The 24,564-nt window shown below is 39.3% G+C and overlaps 1 protein-coding gene and 1 pseudogene across 8 annotated transcripts in view; one reads left to right on the top strand and one right to left on the bottom strand.

The window, feature by feature from the left end:
* LCLAT1 (lysocardiolipin acyltransferase 1) overlaps positions 1-24,564 on the top strand; it is a 162,732-nt gene that overhangs the window by 77,231 nt on the left and 60,937 nt on the right. For 7 of the 8 annotated variants that reach the window (XM_033124459.1, XM_033124460.1, XM_033124462.1 and 4 more), the window contains exons 4-5: positions 18,073-18,219; positions 23,164-23,280. In XM_033124459.1, coding sequence (XP_032980350.1) covers positions 18,073-18,219; positions 23,164-23,280 — 264 coding nt within the window. Of the gene's footprint in view, positions 1-12,614; positions 13,104-18,072; positions 18,220-23,163; positions 23,281-24,564 lie in introns of those variants that run through there. The other variant, XM_033124466.1, reaches the window with a different exon arrangement.
* LOC117033479 (uncharacterized) lies at positions 14,443-14,553 on the bottom strand (annotated as a pseudogene).

Below are 24,564 nucleotides of genomic sequence, written 5' to 3'. Positions count from 1 at the left end.
TATCAAGCACATAGCGTCACATAATCATCAATGTCTGTGAAAAAACATCCTTACACTGAAGACTGGGATGAGTTTCACTGGGCTGCTTTTCATAACATCCTTCCATTGTTCTCACTGCATGAAAAATGAACCAAAGAACCTCAAAAGCCCAGTGAGTCAGAAAAAAGCAATCTGTAGGACGTTTGGAAGGAGGTGATATACGATGGCACCCAGCAAATGGCTCTACATGTCTGGCTCTGCATTTCAGTGGATTTCTGGATACCTGGAGCAGAGGTCACAAACTGGCAAATTACGGGCTTCACGAGACCTACAGGTACGGCGTCTTTATGCCACAGAATTAGTTCCCACAGTGTCTATTTTTAAAAAATACTCTAACATAAAAATCAGGCAAGTTCACATAAAAATCCAGATTTTGAGCAATTGTGAAGCCGGACACGGGTAACACTGGATTTTCATTTCCACGAAGTTAACACGTTGCTGGAGAGCGCCCCCTGCTGCATTGGCTGCTGTGCACTGCCCACCTCATACCCGGGCGCAGAACGGATTCGCTTCACTCACCCATGTCAACTCAGCCCAAATAGATCTTCATTCACTGACAACCCTCCTGCAGAGGCAAAATGGGACCATTTGTTTTTCAAGCAATCCCATCAATGTTGCTTCTCTCTGTCCAATTCTGTAAAGGTGTGAATGACCCTGAGTTTAAGGTCATTTCTATGGGAGCTCTTACGCGTACAACCAGCCAAGTATTAGACTCCATTCTTTTTTTTCTTTTTAAGTTTCAGGTGTACAAAACAATGTAATAGACAGTTATTTATACCCCTCACAAAGTGATAAACCCCCTTTTCCAATCTACTACCCCTCTGACATCGCATACAGCCGTTACATTTCCACTGTCTCTATTCCTTATGCTGTACTTCTTTTCTTGTGAATATATATGTGTGTATATATATATATATATATATGCATATATATGTATATATATGCATATATATGTATATATGTGAATGTATGTGTATATATACACAAATAAGTAAAATTATAGTTGACATTCATTATTATTCAGCTTCAGCTTCAGGTGTACACTGCAGTGATCAGGCATCTACACCGTCCATGAGGTGGTCTCTGTAATAAGACAAGTGTCCATCGGATACCCTACCAAATCTTTACAACCTTATTTTCCCCAACCTGACTTTCGTATCCCATGCCAATCTTGTGGTTACTGATTGTGCTTTCTGATCCCCTCACCTTCCCCCTTATTCCCACCCCCCTCCCATCTAGCAACCCTCAGGTTTTCCTCTGTGTCTCTGAGACTGTTTCTGATTAGTTCATTCATTTATTTTCTTTAGATTCCACATATAAGTGAGATCATATGGTATTTGTCTTTCTCTGTCAGACTTACTTCACTTAACAAAATGTTCTCTAGGTCCATCCTTATTGTTGCAAATGATAAGATTTCGTTCTTTATGGCTGTGTAAAACTCCATTGTATAAATGTACCACAGTTTCTTAATCCAGTCATCTACCGATGGGCATTTCGGTTGTTTCCATGTCTTGGCTATTGTGTATAGTGCTGCGATAAACAGAGGGGTGCATCAATTCTTTCAAATTAGTGTTTTGGATTTCTCTGGATAGATACCTAGGAGTGGAATTGCTGGATCATAAGGTAGTTCCATTTTCAGATTTTTGAGATACCTCCATACTGTTTTCCATAGTGGCTGCACCAATCTGCAATCCCACCAACAGTGCACAAGGGTTCCCTTTTCTCCACATCCTCGCCAGCACTTGTTGTTTGTTGATTTATTGATGATAGCCATTTTGACTGGGGTGAGGTGGTATCTCATTGTGGTTTTTATTTGCATTTCTCTAATGATTAGGGAGGTTGAGCATTTTTTCATATGTCTGTTTGCCATCTGTAGGTCCTCTTTAGGAAAATGTCTCTTCATGTCCTCTGCCCATTTTTTAATTGGGTTGTTTGTTTTTTTTACAGTTGAGTTGAATGAGCTTTTAATAAATTTTGGATATTAACCCCTTATCAGATATATCTTTGACAAATATCTTCTCCCATTCAGTAGGATCCCTTTTTGTTTTATTGATGGTTTCCTTTGCTGTGAAAAAAAACTTTTTAGTTTGACATAATTCCATATGTTTATTTTTTTCTTTTACTTCCCTTGCCCTAGGGGATATATCCGTAAAAATATTACTCCGGGTGATGTCTCTAAACTTTCTTCCTGTATTTTCTTCTAGGAGTTTTATGGTTTCAGATCTTACATTTAAGTCTTTAATCCATTTTGAATTTATTCTTGTATATGGTGTAAGAAGTGGTTCCACTTCATTTTTTTTGCGTGCGTCTGTCCAGGTTTCCCAGCACCATTTATTGAATAGACTGTCTTTATCCCAACGTAAATTCTTGCTTCTATTGCCATAGATTAAATGACCATATAGGCATGAATTTATTTCTGGGCTCTCTATTCTGTTTCATTGATCTATGTGTCTGTTTTTATGCCATTGCCATGCTGTTTTAATTACTGTAGCCTTGCAGTATGATTTGATGTCAGGTATCGTTATACCTCCCACTTTGTTCTTTTTTCTCAAGATTGCCGAGGCTATCTGGGGTCTCTTATGGTTCCATATAAATTTTAGGATTATATGTTCTATTTCTGTAAAAAACGTCTTTGGTAGCTTGATAGAAATTGCGTTGAATATGTATATTGCCTTAGGCAGTATGGACATTTTAACTATATTAATTCTTCCTATCCATGAACATGGCATGTGTTTCCATCTATTTGTGTCTTTTTTAATTTCTTTCTTCAGTGTCTTATAATTTTCTGAGTACAGATCTTTGACTTTTTTGGTTAAATTTATTCCTAGGTATTTTGTGGTCTTTGAAGCAATTGGAAACGGGACTGTTTTCTTAATTTCTCCTTCTGATATTTTCTTATTGGTATATACCATTGCAACTGATTTCTGAATATTAATTTTGTATCCTGCTACTTTACTAATTCATTTATCAGTTCTAATAGTTTTTTGGTGGACTCTTTGGGGTTCTCTGTATGTAGTATCATGTCATCTGCATATAATGACAATTTTACTTCCTCCTTACCAATTTGGATGCCTTTTATTTCTTTTTCTTGTCTGATTGCTGTGTCTAGAATTTCCAGAACTATGTTGAATAGGAATGGAGAAAGTGGGCAACCTTGCCTTGTTCCTGATTTTAAGGGGAATGGTTTTAGCTTTACTTCATTGAGTATGATGTTAGCTGTGGATTTATCATATATGGCCTTTATTATGTTGAAATGTGGTCCCTCTATTCCCACTTTCTTAAGACCTTTTATCATAAATGGATGCTGGATTTTATCAAATGCTTTTTGTGTATCTATTGATATGATCATACGATTTGTATTTTTCATTTTGTTGATGTGGTATATCACATTAATTGATTTGTGGATGTTGAACCAACTTTGCATACCAGGAATGAATCCCACTTGACCACGGTGTATGATCTTTTTAATGTATTGCTGAATTATGTTTGCTAATATTTTGTTGAGGATTTTTGCATCTGTGTTCATTAGGGATATCGGCCTGTAGTTTTCTTTTTTGTAATATCTTTGTCTGATTTTGGGATCAGGGTGATAATGGCCTTGTAAAAAGTGTTTGGGAGCCTTCCCTCCTTCTGAATTTTTTGGAATAGTTTGAGGACAATAGGTGATAATTCTGTTTTGAATGTTTTGTAAAACTCACCCGTAAAGCCATCTGTTCCAGGGCTTTTGTTTGTTGGGAGCTTCTTGATTACTTATTCAATTTCCCTGCTAGTAACCAGTTTATTCAGGTTTTCCGTTTCTTCTTGAGTTAGCCGTGGAAGATTGTAAGCTTCTAGAAAATTGTTCATTTCTTTCAGATTGTCTTATTTGTTGGCATATAGTTTCTCATAGTAATTTCTTAAAATCTTTTGTATTTCTGTGGTGTTTGTTGTCACTTCTCTTCTTTCATTTCTGATTTTATTAATTTGGGTCCTTTCTCTCTTTGTCTTGATGAATCTGGCTAAAGGTTTGTCAATTTTGTTTATCTTCTCGAAAAACCAGCTCTTGAAGGATTCATTGATCTTTTGTTTGTTTGTTTGTTTTTTGTCCTATTTCATTTATTTTTGCTCTCATCTTTATTATCTCCTTCCTTGTACTCCCTTTGGGCTTATTTTGCTGTTCTTTTTCCAGATCCCTTAAGTATAAGGATAAACTGTTGATTTGTGATTTTTCTTGTTTCTTTAGGTAGGCCTGCATTGCTGTGAATTTCCCTCTTAGGACTGCTTTCACTGCATCCCATAGATTTTGGGTCATTGTGTTTTCATTTTTGTTTGTCTCGAGATATCTTTTGATTTCTTCCTTGGTCTCATTGTTGACCCATTCATTATTTAGTAGCATGTTATTCAGCCTCCATGTATTTGTGTGTCTTCAGTTTTTTTCCTGGAGTTGATTTCTAATTTCATGGCACTGTGGTCAGAGAAGACTCTAGGTATGATTTAAATTTTCTTAAATTTATTGAGACTTGTTTTGTGGCCTAACATATGGTCTATCTTGGAAAATGTTCTGTGCGCGCTTAAGAAGAATGTGTATTCTGCAGCTTTGGGGTGAAATGCTCTGAAAATGTCAATTAAATCCAATTGGTCCAATGTGTCATTTAAGGCCACTATTTCCATATTTATTTTCCATCTGGAGGACCTGTTCCTTGTTGTCAGAGGTGTGTTGAAGTCTCTTACTGTGATAGTGTTATCTCTGTTTTTTGATCTCTGTATTTATGATAGTCAATATCTGTTTTATATATGTATGTGCTGGTATGTTGGATGCATAGATGTTTACTAGGGTTCTGTCCTCTTGTTGGATCGATCCCTTTATTATTATGTAGTGCCCATCTTTGTCTTTTAATATATTCTTCATTTTAAATTCAATTTTGTCAGATGTAAGAATTGCTGCTCCAGCTTTTCTTCTCATTTGCATTTGCATGAAATATCTTACTCCATCCCTTCACTTTCAGCCTGTATGTGTCTTTTGATCTGAGGTCTCTTGTATATAGCATATGCAAGGGTCTTCTTATCCACTCAGCCACCCTATGTCTTTTGAGTGGAGCATTTAATCCAGTTACATTTACAGTGATTATTGATAGGTACATAGTTATTGCCATTTTGTTATTTGTATTTCTGGTCTTCGTTAGTTAGATTGTTTTCATCTTCTGTTTATAGAAGCCCTTTTAATATTTCCTGCATTGCTGGCTTGGTGGTAATGAATTCCTTTAGCTTATTCTTTTCTGGGAAGCTCTTTATCTCTCCTTCAATTTTAAATGATAGCCTTGCTAGATAAAGCAATCTCGGTTGTAGGCGTTTGTTTTTCATCACTTTGAATACCTCCTACCACACCCTTCTGGCCTGCAAAGTTTCTGTGGAAAAGTCATTTGATAGTCTTAAAGGAGTTCCCTTGTATGTAAGCCGCTGTCTTTCTCTTGCTGCTTTTAGGATTCTCTCTTCGTCTTTAACTTTTGCCATTTTAACTATAATATGTCTTGGTGTGTGCCTGTTTAGGTTCATCTTGGTTGGACCTCTCTGCACTTCCTGGGCTTGTATGTCGGTTTCCTTCACCAGGTTAGGGAAGTTTTCGGTCATTATTACTTCGAATATGTTCTCGATCCCTTGCACCCTCTCTTCACCTTCTGGTATTCCTCTGATGCACATGTTTTTGCGTTTGATGTTATCCCAGAGATCTCTTACACCATTTTAATTGTTTTTTATTCTTTTTTCTTTTTGTTGTTCCGCTTGGGTGATCTCTGCTAACTTGTGCTCTAAATCGTTGATTCGATCCTCTGCCTCATTTAACCTGCTGGCAATTCCTTCAAATGTGTTCTGTGTTCTTTATTTCAGTTTTTGTATTCTTTAGTTCTAACTGGTTGTTCATTATGATTTCTCTGTCCTTCTTTATGTCATCACTAAGCTCCTTAAACATTCTTATCATCAATGGTCTGAACTCTGTCTCTGATAGGTTGGTTACCTCTATTTCATTTGGTTCCAGTTCTGGAGGTTTCTTCTGTTCTTTTATTTGGGACACTTTTCTTTGTTTCCCCATTCTGGCTGACTCTCTGTGTTTGCTTCGATGTATTAGGTAGATCCCTTAGGGTTCTCAGTCTTTGCTGGGTGGTCTTATGTAGTATGTGTCCTTTATATTTGACTTGTACCACTTCCCTATTCTCCTGTGCATGTGCTCCAAAGGTGACCCTTGTGTTGTGTTTGTCCTCCTGTTAATGTTGAGCTTTAATTGCTTTTGGCTTGTCAGTAGGTGGGATTGACTTCTAGGCTGTCTAGTTGTGAGAATTGGCTCTGCCCACAGTGGATGAGCTGCTGCATGAGGGTTGACTGCCCAGATGAGACTTGGCCCCTATGGGCTCTTATGCCTGTAGAGAATTCCCTCTGGGTGTGTCACTTGTAGGTCAAACCCAGTAATACTCTGGTTTGGTCTGGAGTTGGCCTCTGGGTGTGTGTAGGGCCCTGGTGTAGGGCAATTTCAGAGCAAAACAAATCAACAAGCACAACCACAACAACAAAGAAAAAACCAAATACACTCACATGTAAAAAGAATTGACAACCCACACTCAACACAGGCAAAAATATCAAAAATACACACACACACAAATCAATACAGAAAAATGGAAAGAGGGAGGAAAAGTAGGACAAGGAAGAGAAAAAAGAAGAGAAAAAGAGAGGAAATGTATATATATGTACATACAATATATGCTAAAAATGATAGTCATACAAAAAAAGTGTTTTGCCTTAAGCCCACCAAACAATCTCCAGGTTGTCCTCTGTTGTACAGAGTCCTCTACGTCTTGTGCAGGCAGAGCTGGCCATCTGGTGCCCAAAGTAACCCTGGCACTGCAGTTCTAGATGAGTGGGGCCATGAGGTGTGGTTGGTGGTTTTACAAAGTCAGTGCCCTTTCTGCTCTCGTCGGCACGTATGCTCACTGAGAGCGCCACAGCCAGCCACTGGTAGGTGGGCTTCTTCTCTGTGAACAGGTCTCCTGAGTCTTAGGGCACTTCTTCCGTCGGGGGGGTGTGGAGGGCTTGAGATTTCTGAGCCACTGAAAGCCCAGAGCTGCCTCTGCCCCCTGCTGTTAACCCCTGCATGTGTCTCTGCAGCTGTAATTGTCTTGCCGCAGCAGCAGCCCAGAAAAGGCTGGGGCTGGGAAGGGAGGTGTCTGCCATCTCTCAGCCCAGCAGTGTCACACTCTTCCCAGCCCCTTCCCTAGGTCACAGTTGCAAAGCGGCTTTTTCCAGATCCTGAGCACTACGGCTCCTCTGTCATCTGACATACTTCTCGGTTCAGGGACCAGCTAGAGACTCTGGAAGGGCGGGGCTAGGATTGCCGTGGGAGAGTGGGAGAAGGGGCCCAGGTATGGCTTTTGCTTTTTTGTTTGACCTAGGGCCCAGCTGGAGATCTCTGATGAGGTTCCTGCCTCAAACGTGGGATAAGCTGGTGTCTGTGCAGGAGTGATCAGCTGTAGGACGCAGAGCAGGAGCCCACCTCCTGGCTCTTGTGATCTCTGTTCTGTGTCCTCGGGCCCCCGCAGCTCCGCAGCCGCGGATGTGGGCCCCGTCTCCACTCTGCTCCCTTCCCTCTTCCCCTGCTCGCCCAGTTTGCCCACCTTTGAGTAATCCTTGTACGAGCCTCTGAGCTGTTTTGTGTGATAAGCAGAGAGTCCTTTGATGGGTTATACATGTTCAATTTGTGGTAAGTTCCAGAGGAGCACTTAAGACCACATCGCTGCCGTCATTCCTCTAGACTCCATTCTTTGATTCAGCTGAGCTGGTGGTAGAATCTAGTGCTTTACGAGAATTGTGCTGAATGGAGTGTTAAACCATTGGATTTATTCCCGCTCTGTGCTCCAATGCACTTCAGGGAAATGTTCCATTCTCACCAATGATGGTGACCCAACCATGCTCTGACCTCTAAGGAGAATGGGATGCGGGGCTGTTGGCAGCTAATGTCACTTTAGAGACACACATCTTTAGACAGTGCTGGAATCATGGGGGAAGAGACGCTCTATTTCTGTTGGCTGACAGGATATGACATCATCCAGTGGCAGTTGGTGGCCACCTTGCTTTCATAAAGGGAAAGACCACCTGAGAATGATGCCAGCACAGAGGGAAGGCGGCAAAGCCAACAGGTCAGGGGAGATGACTCCTGTTGCCATCACCGAGCGCCCAGGAAGGAGAATCTCTCACGGAAGCCCCTGTGGACTTCCTGTATTATCTCATTGGCCAAAACGGTGTCATGAGTCCTTGCCTCATCCAGTCGTTAGCAGGGGGTTGGGGGAGGGGAGTGGTTGCCATAACCGAGTTGGACCAACTGTGATTCCTTCCAACTGAGCCTCCACAGGAAGAAGGCAGCATGTGTGCCATGTGAGCAAGCAACACCATCCTGCCACAAGGGAGAAACGGACAAGGGAGCTGAGGGCTCAAACCCAAGGGAGCAGAAGACCAAGAGGGTACAACATGCAAAGGTGCAGAGTTGTGCCAGTTAAGTCCAAGTATTACATCACTCCACGCTCCTCAAACTGGAGGATGCAAAACAACATTACCCAATACATCTTTCGGAAGCAAGACATTTATTGAAAGCTTTAGAAAACCAAGTTACTTTCATAAGAACCGTCCATCTCCTTCCCACAGTGCAGGGGAAGGAAGAAGGGCCCAAGGAAAAACCGCCCAGTCTCTGAAGTTGCACCCAGCTAGGGGCCGAAGTGCTGGGCCTGCAGTGAGGGTGGTCCCTCCTCTTGTGTGCCAGGGAGCTCCAGGCCGTCCTCCAAGGAGGTGCTTCTGAAGGCCTCAGCTTTATCCAGGTAAGGCCCTAAAATGCAGGGAGCCCGGCTTGACCTCCCCGGAGTCTTGTTTTAGCCCTGCCTTTGCCTACCAGAATCTAAAGGGGCTTTACCTGATTCCGTTTGCAGTACCCCTTTTTTGGTGGCAGACAGAAGATCTTCCTAAAAATATTCAAGCACCTCCTAGCCACACACCACCGGCCCTGTTTATTTTCTTCTGGATTTCCACAGCTGCCGGTGGTGCTGTGGCTGGAGAGAGAGTCCCCAGGGTGACACTGGGATGCTGTGTCAAGGATGGTGGTGCTGGAACCAGGGATGAGCTTGGGAATGGCAGTCCTGGACCCTGGTCTGTGCTCGGGAGTGGCGGTGCTGGTGCCTGGTCTGTGCTCGGGCGTGGCTGTTCCGGAGCCCTGCTTGGGCTCGGCAGTGGTGGTCCTGGAGCCCTGGCTGTTTGCGGGATTGGCAGTCCTGGAGCCCCGGCTGGGTTTGGGAGTGGCGGTCCTGGAGCCTGGTCTGTGCTCGGGAGTGGCAGTCCTGGGCCCCCAGCTGGGCTCAGGACTGGCGGTCTTGGCTCCTGTGCTAGATGGACGGATGATGGTCTTGAACTCAGTAATGGTGGAGCTGGACTCCAGGATGGCTGAAGGACCGCCAGACTCTTGGGCCTTCTGTCCTGGCTTGTGGTCCGCAGGCTGCTGCTCTGCCTTCTGGGAACCGGACCACTCTGGTTGACCCTCCTGGGCTGGGGAGGGACTGCAGCTCTGGAGCTCAGGAGGCTGGAAAGGCTTGACCTTGATGGTACGATAAGGAATATTTGGGTTTTGTCTGTGTAAGATGTAATACGTGGCCATGATGTTATTGTAGGTGTTCTTTGCTAGTGTGTCCTTGATGTCTTCCTGATGAAAGCCCAGGTTCACCATCTGTTCTATTACCCTGGGCTCTATGACATCATTAGGTGGCTCAAGTATGGCTTCAGTTCTTCCTCTTGGTCCATATTTAGCCAGGGATCTGGCATGATGGCCTTCAGATCGTTTCTATGCTCAGGTTTGGGTTTCAGCAGCTTTTTGAGGAGATTTTGTACTTGGATGGATAAAATAAGATGACATATAGTACTGCCCACAGCCTAACCTCTCCAGCAGCTCATCCAAGCAGACATCCTCGAACGGGATGGTGTGTGTGAGCATCTCATACAGCATCACCCCCAGGCTCCTGGTGTCCGTGGCACAGCCATCATATATTTTGCTTAGGAACAGTTCTGGGGCTGCATACAGGAAACTGCCACAAAACGTGCTGAGTTGATGGATATCGGAGGCAGCTCCCAGTCCAAAGTCTATAAGTTTGGCGTTCATCTGCGCGTCTAACAGCACGTTTTGTGGCTTCAGGTCCCGGTGAGCAATGCCCTTCTCGTGGCAGTAGTGCACTGCTGACACCAGCTGCCGGAAGACGCCGCGGGCTGTGTCCTCCGACATGCAGCCGTGGTCACGCAGGTAGTCCAGCATGTCGCCTCCGGGCACGAACTCCATGACCAGTAAGAGGGATTCCGCCAAGCTGATGACGTGGAAGAGTCGGACGATGTTCGGATGGTGCAGGTCTGCCATGCAGCGGACTTCGTGCAGGAGGGATCTGCGTATTTTCTTGGAGACCCGTTGTTTGATGATTTTCACAGCCACCTTGGTCTTCGTGAGAATGTGCTCACCCAACACTACCTTGCCAAAGGCGCCCTCTCCGATGATTTCCTGGAGCTCGTAAGGGCACTGATGGGCTCCTGGTCAACGCAGATGTCTCTAATGTCACGTGCCATGGTGACCCGCTAACTACACTCACCGACGATACTAACTATGCTCGCCAACGGTGTTACCAAACAATAACTACACTAACTACGCTGACACTACTAACTATAATAGTACTGTGATAATAAACAATAACTACGCTAACTACACGGACTAAATACACTAACTGTATCAACAATATTACGGTGCTAATAAACAACAATAACTACACTAACTACACTGATACTACTAACTATAATATTACTGTGATAATAAACAATAACTATACTAACTACGCTGACTATATATACTAAGGGAACAAGGAGAAAACACGCTAAAAGTCCAAGTCCAACAGGTCACCACAAATCAGCTTCCTGGGCTATAACGGACAGAAAGCTCAGCCCAGCCAGGGCCTTATATGTGGCTAAGGATAAGCCACAGTGGTTTTCTCAGTTTGGGGTTTCAAGACCCTTTTACTCTGAAAAAAAGGGGGAACCCCCCCAAAGAAATTTTTGTTTATGTGGATTATTAAAGACTGATATTTACTTTATTAGAATTTGAAGTCTGTAGGATACTTAAAAAAAAGAAAAAAAGACTTGTATTCGAATGTTTTTCCAGGGGTGGATAGTGTTGCATTTTGAAAAGCCCCTAAAATGACTTGTTTCCACTCCTTCAGCCAAGAAATGGTGCTGTCCTTTGAGAAGCATTACTTGGGTGTATAATAAAGTAACTTTTATGTAAAATGTTCATTTAAAAGGTATCTACAAGCAATTGTTCTTTAAAACTACCTTGTGCTTATTAATACCATAGCTTAGCTGACTAGTTCCCTCAGAAAATACTTTCCTTTCAGGTGTGTATTCATTTTGGATACCTTCGGTTTTTTGTTTGTTTGTTTGTTTGTTTTGTTTTTAAATAAATGGAACCCTGTTAAAAGTGAATTTGCTTCTAAAAGTGGCTACTTCATAGGCATAAAATTGGCTGGGCACAGGGGAGTCAGATTGAAATAATGCTAAGGACACAAAGTCTACAAATTTTCACAATTGATTGAATCCAGTTAATTGTTTGAACAATTTCAGTTTCACAACTTCCAGAAGTAAGAGTTGCCTATTTTTCTCTAATTAGTAAATTATCATGTCAATGTTTGATACATTGTTTAGAGCAGATTTTTGGTCAATTTTTGTATCAGTTTAAAATAATCTATTTCAAATCATGGGAAAATCATGAATATTTACTGAGTATGTTGGATCTGATCTCAGTTTTCTTGAAGAGAGACTTTTTTTCTTTAAGCTCTGCCTGATCCACTGCACTGAAGCTCCAGACATAGCTGAAACTAAACCATTAGTTTTAAAACTAAACCAGTAAAGCCCTTCAGGCTATGCCTCCCATCTTTCTCCATTAGCAGCACACAAAATGGAATGCAAGAAACATCTTGGAATTATTATAATTCAATGCTTTTGGATAACTTATTTATGCCATATGTTTTGTGCCAAGTGTGGTTTTTTTTTTCTTAAAATTCATTCATTCAACTTTGTCTTCCTCACCAGCTCCCAGACGCCATTATCTTTCCATTAGTAAACTCTGATGCACCTCTTCCTATAGTCTTTGATCTGTTCTTCTCGGTGGTGTTTTGGGTCCTACAGAATGCCCCTCCCCACCTCCCCACACTCTTGGGATTTATAGGGACACTCATTAATACTGAGATATTCTGAAAAATACTTCTGTTCTAATTGATACCTGCAAAGGTACCACATTAGACACCTAACAGCTCAAGATCAAATTAGTGAGTTGTTTGATCAAGACAAGGAATTTATTTTCCTTGGACACAATGTCAAATGAAAGGAGATGAAAAGTATGTGAGGCCAGAGCCAGAAGTTTTTTTTTTAATATTATATTTATTGGGGGTGACATTGCTTAATAAAATTATATAGGTATAAAGTGTACAATTCTATAATATCTCATCTGTATATTGCGTTGTGTGTTCACCACCCAAAGTCTAATCTCCTGTCACCATATATTTGACCCCCTAGATCCAGAAGTTTTAACATCTGTCTAACAGAAGTTCCAGACAGAAAGGTTGAGAATGAAGAGGAGAAAAACATATTTTCTTAAATAATGGAAACAATATCCCCAATATTAAAGAAAGACTCATTGGAAGAGCATACCTGCTGCTGAGAAGAATTAATGCAAAAGTTCCATACCTAGACTCATACAGGTGAAATCTTCCAGAGGAAAGAAAATTAGGTTATCTACACAAATCAGATTGATATCAGACTTCTTACTAGCCATATTAGATGATAGAAGACAGTGGAAAATAGCTTTGAAATTCTGAGGGGAAAATGATTTGGCATCTTGAATTCTGTTTTTAGCCTTACTAACCTCCAATATTGAGAACAAACATACATTTCAGGAACGCAAAGACTCAAACCATTTTTCGAAAGATATTCCTTCAGGAGGACCAATAGGAGGACATAGGATACAAGAAACAATGGTAAGCAAAGAAGTCAGTAAACGTAGAGTCAAGTCTAAACAATTTCAAATCTTTCTGTGAAGCATGAGGAATATGTTAGTAACAAAAATGAAATAATAATGATAGCCATTTTGGGGAACTATTGGATAGTTCTACAAATTTTGGAAGAGGGACAAGAGGAAACCCTACTTTTTTGTTTGGGGAAGATTATTATTTAATTCAATGTTGATAGAATTATGTAAGTTTAAATGTCAAAAAAGGAAAGGTGAAAAAATTTTAAGGATCACCACTAAAAGAACAAAATAGGGGATACAATTTCCAAACCACCACTAGAGTAGGGGTCTGGAAACTGTTTCTGTAAAAGGCTAGGTAGTAAATATTTGAAGCTTTGCAGTAACTACTTCTCGGTTGCACAAATTCTGCTCTGTCACTGTAGCACCTAAGCAGCCATAGACGATATATATAAACAAATAAGTGTGGCTGAGTCCCAGGCAAACTTTGTTTATAAACACTAAAGTTTGAATTTCCCATAATTTTTGCATATTACAAAATGTTCTTCTTGTGGGCCATATAAAGATAGATTTGCTCCATAGTTTGCTGACCTATGCATTACAGAACAAAGGAAGTGGGCAAAGAAAACTTAATTTTAACAAAAAAACAGAAAAGGGGAGAAAAGTGGGCCTGAAACCCTAAGGAAGTATAACAAACAAGAAACGTAAGTTGGGAAAAGGAAAAAAAAAACAGTGCTCGGAGTAACATTTTCCAGTAAAGACACATTCTCAGATTGGGTATATCCTGCATGATAATGGTACTGGGTCATGCCATATCTATATTACAGAACCATGCTATTTAAAGTGTGATTCATATAACAGGGCCAGTTAGCAAACTGGTCTACCGTAAGTACAAAACTACAGTAGTTGAAAACTTTTCAAGTGTTGTGATACTGTTACAACTTCCAAGTGTGTGATCATCTTTCTACTAATTTATTGTATTTTACAAAACTGTCAGTCAATAATGGTTTGGAAATTAAAAATAGAAAACTGGTTTGAGAAACACTATTAGAGAAGGCAGTGCAGGTATGAAGAAAATGAAGTAGATCCATATATATAGACGAATTTTAAAAAAGCAAATCATAGGCCAGTATAGAGGTATGGTTCAATGTCCTTTTTTTAAGAAAAAACAATACCAATCATATATGTAGTGAATTTTTAAAATATAGAACAATTCACTTCAAATTGTTAACCGTGATTACAACAAAGATGTTGTGGTGGGGCAGAGTAGGGTTGAAGGACATGATAATAAAGGAGTATTTTCATGTTCTGTTTTTCATGGCGTATACTTTTTTTTGTTTTGTTTTTTTCCCTCAAGAAGGGAACGCTGCACTTCCTCCTCGTGGTTTCGGGTGCTCTACACGTTCAGAGAATCTTTTCTAGTAACGTACTATAGAAATGATCCCTGAAAGTATAGTCCTCATGGCATATACTTTTGTTTTGATCTTTTATAGCAATGTTTTCATTTATTGTGTATAATGTAATCTTGTATTAATGACCTCTTGATCTTTTCAATAAATGGTTCTTGTCAATTGAATATCCATGTGGAGAACAAGAACCTTTAACCTCCAGCTCACACCCTATTCAAAAATTAATTTGAGATGGATCGTAAGCCAAAATGTGAAAGTTAAAACTTGGTAACGCTTCTAGAAGAATAGGTGGAATAATGTCTTCATGACTTCTAAGTAATCAAAGGTTTCTTTAACAGGACACCAAAGCACCAAGCACAATGAAAAGATTTATAAATTGGGCTTCATTAATACTAGATGTTAGATTTATAGCAAGATAGCATCTAAGGGGAGAAAATGCAAGTTACAGATGGAATATGTTTAGTATATTATATATGTGAAACCTAGAATTATATAAATTTTTTCTGTGTGTTTATTTGATGAAAAACTTTATATCCTACAAGTTAATAAGAAAAACATAATCCCACTGAAAATGGGCAAAAAGTTTGAAGAGGCATTTCACAAAGAAGCTATCTAGGTGGCCAATTTGCATGTGAAAAGGTTCTCAACATCATTAATCCTAAGGGAAGTGCAAATGAAAACTATACCTGGATCACATGGCTAAAATTTTAATTTAAAGGACTCATAAGACCTAGCGATGATAAAGCTATTAGAACTCTCATACATTGCGGTGTCATTTGGTACAATCACGTGGAAAACCAGGCTGTCTGCTGAAGCTGGACACACAGAAATCCTGTGAGGCAACAGCTCCACTTCTGAGTATTCACTCAGCAGAATAGAGTGTTTGTATTCAACAAAGATGGGTACGAGAATATCTGTATTAACTTTATTCCTGATAGCCAAGAAACCTCTCCATCAAGACTATAAATAATTTGTATTATTCATATATTAATGTAATTGATGCCTACACAGCAACACGTAGAAGGAAATACTGCTACACATAACGTGAGTAAATCTCACTGACATAATACTAAGCAAAAGGAGCCAGAGACAAAAGAATACCGACTGTGTGGTTTCATTTATATGATTCATGGTTAAAGAAGTCAGGATAGTGGTTTTGTTTGGCGGTGTATTGACTGGCAGGGGAGCGAGCACATAGGAGCATTCTGATATGCTGGCAATGTTCCGTACTTTAATCTGAATGGGGGCCACACACATGCATGAAACAATTCATTAAGCTTTACTCCTACACACTTAGTATCTGCATAGTTCACTGTTTTACCTCGATAAAAAGGTAAAAAACAAGAGCCCAACTCATTCTTTACCCCCTTGTTTGAAATTCTTTCATTATCATATACCAAATTCGTAACACATTTTCAGGGCCCTTCTGTAAAGAAAAGTCTTGCATTGTTTTTCATTTGTCAAAACACATATACTATTCTGATTTAATCATTGTTTCTTCATAATACATTTAATGAGTATATTTAATGGTGTGGATCTTTCCTACTATTCTTCTATTTCAAAATTATCTTGGATATTGTCACCTCTTTATTGTTATGGATAATCTGTAGAATCATATAGCCAATCCCTCAGACCATTGGAATTTTAAATGTAATTACATGAAACTAATAAAGTATAAATTTGGAGCTCATTAGTATGTGGATTGAGTTGAGAAACATTGTATGTCTCACTATTTCCTCTCAGTTGTGCAGTTACGTAGCCGTCTCTATGTGTCTGCAGGGTTTCTTTTACATTTTTGTTTTGCTGTTGTGGATGGGAACTTTGTTATATTTTTATGTTCCTTGATATATATAATATCTTTGATATAACTATTATTAGAACTTCTTAATCATCATCATAATAGCTGTTTATTGAATACTCGGTGCTAAATAACCTTATTTACTTCTTATGATAGCCCCTATCAGGTAAATACTATTACAGCATTATGCTCATTTTTACATTTGGGGTCAACGAGGGACAAAGGCTTCAGGCTGAACAACTGGTCTGTGATGGAGCTGTGATTCGAACCCAGGCAGCCTCACTCCAGAGTTATGCTACCTTCAGACACTGCACTCTTGGTGTAGGTGTCTTCGGGGGAAGGAGAGGAGATGTGTGGGAGGGGCAAGTGTGGGCTCAAGTCCAGTACTAGTGGATATGACTGACATCACAGTGGGTGAGTTGTCATTAGATGTGTATCAGCAAGACCTATACTAACATGGATTTGGGGGTGTATGCTTATTTCTGTTTGTAGAATACAGTATTCTAGTGTGGACTTATTCAAACCAAATAAAGTTCTACAGTTTTTCAAATCATTAACAGGTGATTTGTTGACAGTTTTATATATTCTCAGGGTACTACTGTATTTACCAAATGACGATAGTTATTATTTTACATGTGTTCTTTACAGTAGTAGTAGCAAGAACTACTACTCATCCCCTCTAGCTGAAATAGTGAAAAGTCTATTGTAAAGTTACATATGGTAGTGAGAGAGATGGATTCTCGTGGATGTCCAAGGGATGAATCCATAAACTGGCCAGCGCTTGTGGAGACTAAAACTGTCTTGTTCTGAATCAAAATTAGCTGTAGGCACCTCAGCAGCAAGATTTTTTTAGATCGTCACTAGAATATGCTATCTTCATCCCGCCTCAGCTGCTGTCTCTGTTACCTGCTTTTTTGTTCATCCGTCTGCATTTGTATTACCAGCTTTTTTTCTCCAGGGTCCCAGGTAAAATTTCTGAGAACATTTTATTGGTCATGATAGTTACTGTGTTTGGGCCAAGCATCTCATGCTTCGTAGACTACTGAACAGACTTTACATTGGCTGCCTTAAGTCAGGTGTTTACCACAGCAATTCTAGTCGTTTCAGCCAGGGTGGGATGGCTGGTTGGGTGAAACCTGGCTCAGTTAGGGCTGCCTGTTCAGTAACAAGGTTGATTTGCCCCAGAGAAAGGGATGTGAGCACAGTGTATGCTCTGATTAACATGTGTAACAGCCATTGAACATTTTCCCTTTTAAATAAAATCTAAAGGTGTGGCCAACATTGAAAATAGCAGTTGAATTTAAAGACTGAATAGTACAGAAAGCAGAATGTTAAAGTGTGCTTGTATACATGACTTGAGAATGGTCCTTGGTTTATTGCGTTGTAAACCTGACAATACATACTCGTAGTTATGTATCTCTTGTAGAGAGCTTGGTTACAATGTCTGTTTAGTTAGGATTGTTAAAACTTTGGATGAGTTACTGATAAATATTAGGGAAGCTTTTTTTTCTTTGATATTTTAATAGCTAGGTTTGGCTCGAAAAAGATTTTTTTGAGAATTTTGCAAACCCCAGAATTTAGAAAAGTCCTTTAAGAATATTCTCTGGCATACGTGCTATTTAACCTAAGATCAGTGCTGAATTTAAGGTATATCATTAGATGCTTATTATGATAGGAAATTATCTGTAGTAAAAACGCTGAAATATTATGTTCAATAATATATGGTTATTGACAATAAAATTGTATGTAAATACTTGTTAAATTGATCCTAGGTTGGGCCATGCAGGCTGCTGCCTATGTCTTCATTCATAGGAAATGGAAGGACGACAAGAGCCATTTTGAAGACATGATTGATTATTTTTGTGATATTCGTGAACCACTTCAGCTCCTCATATTCCCAGAAGGGACTGATCTCACAGGTAAGATAGCCTGGGTTTGGATCACAGAATTTTAAAACATGAAGGAACTTAGAAATCACGTAGTCTAAACTTCTTACTTTTCAAATGAAGTAAGTGAACCCCAACAAGATTAATGTCCCACCCCTGTGGTCGCTGAGTCAGTCAGCAGCACATTAGAACCCAGCATTCCTGGTCTCCAGTCCATAGGATGTATGATGTGCAACCCCAAGAGATCACTGTTGTTCATATTTGCCAGCCTGGAGCTTTGTATGTTGAGTGAATACTGAACGTATTTTAAATATCAGCCTTTTATATAATTTTATATAATTTGTATGGAAGCACAGAAAACTGATAGCCAAAGCAATCTTGAGGAAGAAGAACAAAGCCTAGTTTTAAAATCCCCTTTCTGTTCTTTATATTCTCTGTCCTCTTCCAAGATACATATTTCTCTTTTAGACCTTTTTTTCTCAACTTCTTTTTTATAAGAAAAGGGTCCGGTAGCAACCCGTTTTGTTTATTGTTGGTATGTGCTAATATGTTGCCTTTCTCCTGGTATTTTAAAGCCTTATTCCTAATATAAGCAGGAAAGGCTTTGTCCTTTCTCAGGAAAATTCAGTCATAATTGAATTGTGGAGAGGACATAGGAGGACATATTTAGGATTTTCTACCTTCCCAGATATCAAAGTACATAGGTCAAGAATGCCAGTGGATCGCAAGGAATTCTTCAAAAGATTAAAAACAAAATAGAGTGTTTTATCCTTACTAAATCAGTGGTTTTCACGTTTTAAACCACAGACCATTTTTGTAGATGAAGCTCTGTATTGCAGTGTAGGATTTAAAACAGACTGAAGAACTGCTTTGGTTGAATGTTGGTGGGGGTGGGAGGTGGGTAGTCTTGGCCAGGAAGCAGTTCTATAGATAACTTCTCAACTCAAAAGAGCAAAATTTTAAAAGGTTTTAATACCTTGGTTACTTCAAGAAAGATATAGCAGAATTTGAGAAGGATCCAGTGGATTGAGATTTGCTGTAACAGGGGAGACAGACTGAAGCAGGATAGACCTGAAATCCATAAATCACACGTAGTATGGAGAGATGGAACATGAACTTGTCTTCCAAATCCTCAATACCAGAACGAGGCAACTAAGAGCTAGTAAGAGGGGCAACCCTTAGAAAACTTACGAGAGGAGAACATGCAAATGAACGTACTAATTCACTCTCTGGACATAGTAATTTATGGGACCAGTACCCAAAAAGTTAATGAAAAATATCATTTAAGTAAGTGAATGGGTGACTAAGCCATAATATGCCAATAAAGGAAATAAAGGTATTTTGGGAAACATTTGCCATTGATAGCAAGGAAGAGATCTTTGACTCATCTATTACAGCTGGAACTGAGCTCAATGAACCATGGTGATTTTTATATACTAGTATTATATATTAAAATATATGCTTACTGTGTAGTATATGGTTGGTGTTTATAGTTAATATTCTAAAAGCAGTTAGATCACTGAGGATAATATTGGCTGCACATTGTTTAAGCTTGGAAATATATCATAAGTTATAAGGTGATTGATTAACAGAGCAAACTATCATTGGGAAATTATAACGGACAGACAGCCATACTTAAATTTTATGATACTTAGAATGTATAACACTTAAGTTTGGGTATTGAAATATCGGCTTTATTAGAGTGTCATTTACTGAAATGACAGATTGATTTATATTTGTGAATGCCAAAATGCACACTAAAAAATGGGAACTTTGGAAGTTGTTTAGTAATGAAAAGCTAATAGAGGGGTGGCCAGATGGCTCAGTTGGTTATAGCAGGAGCTCTGAACAACAGGGCTGCCGGTTTGATTCCCGCATGGGCCAGTGAGCTGTGCCCTCCACAACTAAATTGAAGACAACAAGCTGCCGCTGATCTTCCGGAGGGGTGGCCGGATGGCTCAGTTGGTTAGAGTGTGAGCTCTCAACAACAAGTTTGCCGGTTCAATTCCCGCATGGGATGGTGGGCTGTGCCTCCTGCAACTAAAGATTGAAAACGACAACTAGACTTGGAGTTGAGCTGCGCCCTCCACAATTAGATTGAAGGACAGCGACTTGGAGCTGATGGGCCCTGGAGAAACACACTGTGCCCCAATATTCCCCAATAAAATGCGTAAAAAGAACAAAAACAAAAACTCACAGGTTGCTGCTACCTTGGTACGTTAATGTTAAAATGTTCATACATTAGACCTTCAGAGCCTACCCAATATATCTGTTTAAAACCTTTTTCAGTCTATGTTTTTTCTCAAGTGTCTTTTTTAGGTGTTGAACTTAACATGTAGTTGCATATTTGCAGGGTTCAGAGTACTCCCCATTACATGATGTAGTTGCATTTTTTCCCCCTTCTTCCGCCCTCCCCCCACCCCACTCCGGTTCAAGCCATTCTGAGTCCAGTTGTGGAGGACCCAGCTCCCTGGCCCATGCTGGTACTATGAGCCTTGCGCTCCCCCCAGCTGAGGCAGTCATTGGTCGGTCGTTGGTCGGCCGCTCACAGCAGCTCATGGCAGCACACACAGGGAGAGCCATTGTTCCCATTGTAGAGGGCGCAGCTCACTTGCCCATGTGGGAATCGAACCAGCAACCTCGGCATTAGGAGCACAGTGCTCCAACCACCTGAACCACCAAGCTGGCCCGTAGTTGCATTTTTAAAATAAAAGTTATATAAAATGGTATATACATTTTTAAGGCCAACTTGCAAACCCTGACTATTTGCCAAATAGAGAAAACAGACTGATCTTGAAGCTTTAAAAAGTTTTTTGTTTTTTTAAAAAAAAACAACAATATTATACAGATAGTTTCGAGTTGGGATAAATGTTTTCTTTTTAAGTAGGCTACCAAAATTCTTCCATTTTTGAAAAAGTATCTGTTAATTCAAAGATGTTTTTAGTTAACCATAGTTAACTTTAAATTTGGGTTTTTAAGCCCAAAGAGAATGTTTTTATAATCCTCTTTAAGTTCTGAATCCAGCTTGCTTGCACATTTTCAAATTAGTGCATTTAAATACAACTTTACATACATATTCTGTCTTCATGTGTTATTGTTGGTTATTATATAAAACTTCTTCATGTAATAAAAATGAGTGCCTGGAGATTCTATGAAGGAAGACAGATAAAAAAAAAAAAGAAAACAACTAACAAGTTCATGAAACTATGCCAGATATTCATAAATCCTGTGCAGAAAAATAAAGATAAGGAGAGAAAGTAATAGAAAATGGTGGCCAGGGTGCTATTTTCTATAAGGTGGTTAGAGAAAGCCCCTTACGTTTCTATTTAAGTAGAGACTAAATGAACAAAGGAGAAAACCATGCAGATAGTGGGGTAGAAGGCATTCTGGGCAGAGGGCAGAACAAATGCACAGACTCTGAAGTGGGAACAATGTCTGGCTGTTTTGAGAACAGCAAAGTGGCTAGTAGACCCATTGGAGTAGCAGGAGTGCTGGCATTGGAGCATTACAGGGCGTGAGCTGACAAGACAGGAGGGGCCTGTGGTCAGAAAGTGGAAAGCTTGTGCAGTTGCTAATAACCACAGAGTCTGGGGGTGGGTGGGTGAAGTGGAGATGGAATAATCTCCATCGCTAATCTCACTGTGTCTCTGATGATTTATTTCTACCTTGCCACGTTGTAACTGTATCCTTAGAACTACTTACACCACATTCTACAACAGAGCTCAGTTTTGTATTCAGTTCCCAAAAGTCTGTGGATAACTAGAAGAGCAAACTGAAGAGTAGTTAACTACTCATCTTTTGAAGTGTCCTTGGGCTTCCTCATCCCATGTAAGGTCCTGCCAGCTGTCAATAAAATAGTGCCCAGGATATTCTCCTCCAATGAATGTGAAAGATGCTTATTGCTTTTCATGTTTAGGGTCTTTACTTTTGACTTGCTGGGGATTTGTGGGTATTTAATTCTTTGACTCAATTCCTCATTTATATAAAAAAAATATAATGCTTTTTGTAGGAGTGTGCTTTGAATATTTTGAATCCATCTGTGTTTGAGGCTTTGAGTACTCCATGGTCTTAAATTTACTCCTAGGAAAGTTGCGTTTATATATATAGATCTTTTTCTTGTGACTTGTAATAGTCTATAAATGTCAGGATGCAGATGAGGATTGCAGGTTCTAACATCTGCTGTCATCAGAAGGCATTTCATGATCTCCCTCAGGAGAAGGCCAGATTCTGAACACTGTACTTTTTCCAAATGTATTTGCTGAATAATGGGTTTAGTTCTTTTTGGAACTTACGAAGTTACCTCATGGAATGGAAAAAGAAGTTTTTGCCAACAATTGGAACATATACTTGACTCAGTAACTATATTCAGCCAAACCATGTTCAGATGTTTGTACATGATGTGCTAATCTGTGCCCGTTCTGTTGTGGAGCGGTTTTGGTTAGTAATATTAGCGTGCTCTGGGTCTGAGCAAGGCGGATACTTCACTTTGCATTGAAGCCCTAAATTACTGGGTTAAAAAAAATGTTGATCTGATATATACGGTAAATTGCTAGTTATTTCTTTTGGATGCCTGAATCCTTATGTTTTATTACTGTTTTATTATATTAGCATCTTATATTTTAGTATTTTAATTTTTATTATGTAAAGACTGTTTTATGAAAATTTTAGTTTATTGGGATTCATATTTCAGTTTTCATTGTGTATTGACTATTTTATGAAATTTCTCAAAGAATTTTAAAGATCTGAGTATGAATTTATAAATTATTAATAAAATTTTTAAAATTCCGCTAAATAGGGTCTTTATTAGGGATTTACTAAAGTGTTTATATCTTCTCATTTGATTCAGTATGCTATACTATACACAGTAATTCCAGAAAAATTAACTGCCACTTTTATTAAAGAAATTCTGCACTATTTCCTTACCTCACTTTATATTCCTTTATTTTATGGCTTCTAATGGTCTATTGTTTTGTTTAGAAAACAGCAAGGCTCGGAGTAATGATTTTGCTGAAAAGAATGGACTTCAGAAATATGAATATGTCTTACATCCAAGAACTACAGGCTTTACTTTTGTAGTAGACCGTCTAAGAGAAGGTAAGCGCCCATCTTAAAGTATACTTTCTTATATAAGTGGCAAGAATTGCTAAACTTTATATATAGCCCTTTAGTATTTACAAAACACTTTTTCATATTTCATCTCAAGAAATGAGATACTATATTTTTACACTAAGTTGACTCCATGCACTAAAACGTTCTATTAATATTTTGTATTCTTTAGAAATATAAAAGAGATCTTTGTAAAAACAAAACATTTTCCCCCTTTTTTGGAGTAGACAGAAAATGATATACAATTAGACTATCGTTCCATTTAAAACTGTTTCATAAAGCAGCAAAACTGTCTTGAAAGTATCTTATTACTTATACTGTAGTTCTTTATAGCTTAAAAATATTTTTACATCCATTATTCCATTCACTCCAACAAATGATGCTGGTTGATAAGGAGGGCAGTACTGCCACCACCGTTTTACAGATACTTCGCACTGGCATCCAGAATGGTTAGTGCATTTTTGTAGCTCAGGGACAGCAGCACATTTGTCTGCTTCCTATTTTTTGGCTTACAGCATCTCACACTTCTAGAGCTTTGTCTGTTGAACGGCCTGTGGGGACAAGATGATTCCATTGACGATATCATACCCAACACCCATTTAAATATTTACATTTTGATATTCTTATGTCAAAAAGCCAATTGTATGTTTCACTATAGCTGCATATTTATATATTTATGGGTTCATATACACATGTGTACATACACATTTAGCACACATGCGAATATATTTGAAAATGGAGCTACCCCAAAACATTCTGAAGTGTTACTAATTTTACAAGAATAATTCGAAGCCCAGAGTCACCTAGCAGAAGAAAAGTCTTGTCTGCATGTTTCTGTTCTCCACTCTGATTTCTAGCAAGCCATGTTGTATAATGGTGACATCTGTGACAAATTACCACCTTCATTTGGTAATTGCTACATTGTCACAAAACTGCTTGTTCCTAACATGAAAGATCTTGGAACATTAAGTATAAAATTTTTACTTCTTTTCCTAAATAGCATCACTGTTGTTTCTTTAGGGTTTAATGTGTTTTAAGATAGCAGGTATAACCTCAGTTAATGAACCCTGCCAAAGATGAAGCATCTTTACAACTAATTACCCATGATTTTAAAGAAATGCACAGTCAATCCAAAATCACATTACAAGCCAATAATGCTGTCCCTGTTAGTTTGGTTTGCTTTTGGAATTCTGTGGTTAGAACTAATGTGAAATGGACTCCTGGGCTTGATGGTTGTATCGTGTATGAATAGTGAGTGTCCATCTACCCATA

The sequence above is a fragment of the Rhinolophus ferrumequinum genome, chromosome 13 (assembly GCF_004115265.2).
Source record: "Rhinolophus ferrumequinum isolate MPI-CBG mRhiFer1 chromosome 13, mRhiFer1_v1.p, whole genome shotgun sequence".
NCBI lineage: Eukaryota > Metazoa > Chordata > Mammalia > Chiroptera > Rhinolophidae > Rhinolophus > Rhinolophus ferrumequinum.
This window is presented reverse-complemented; position numbering and strand designations above follow the sequence as displayed.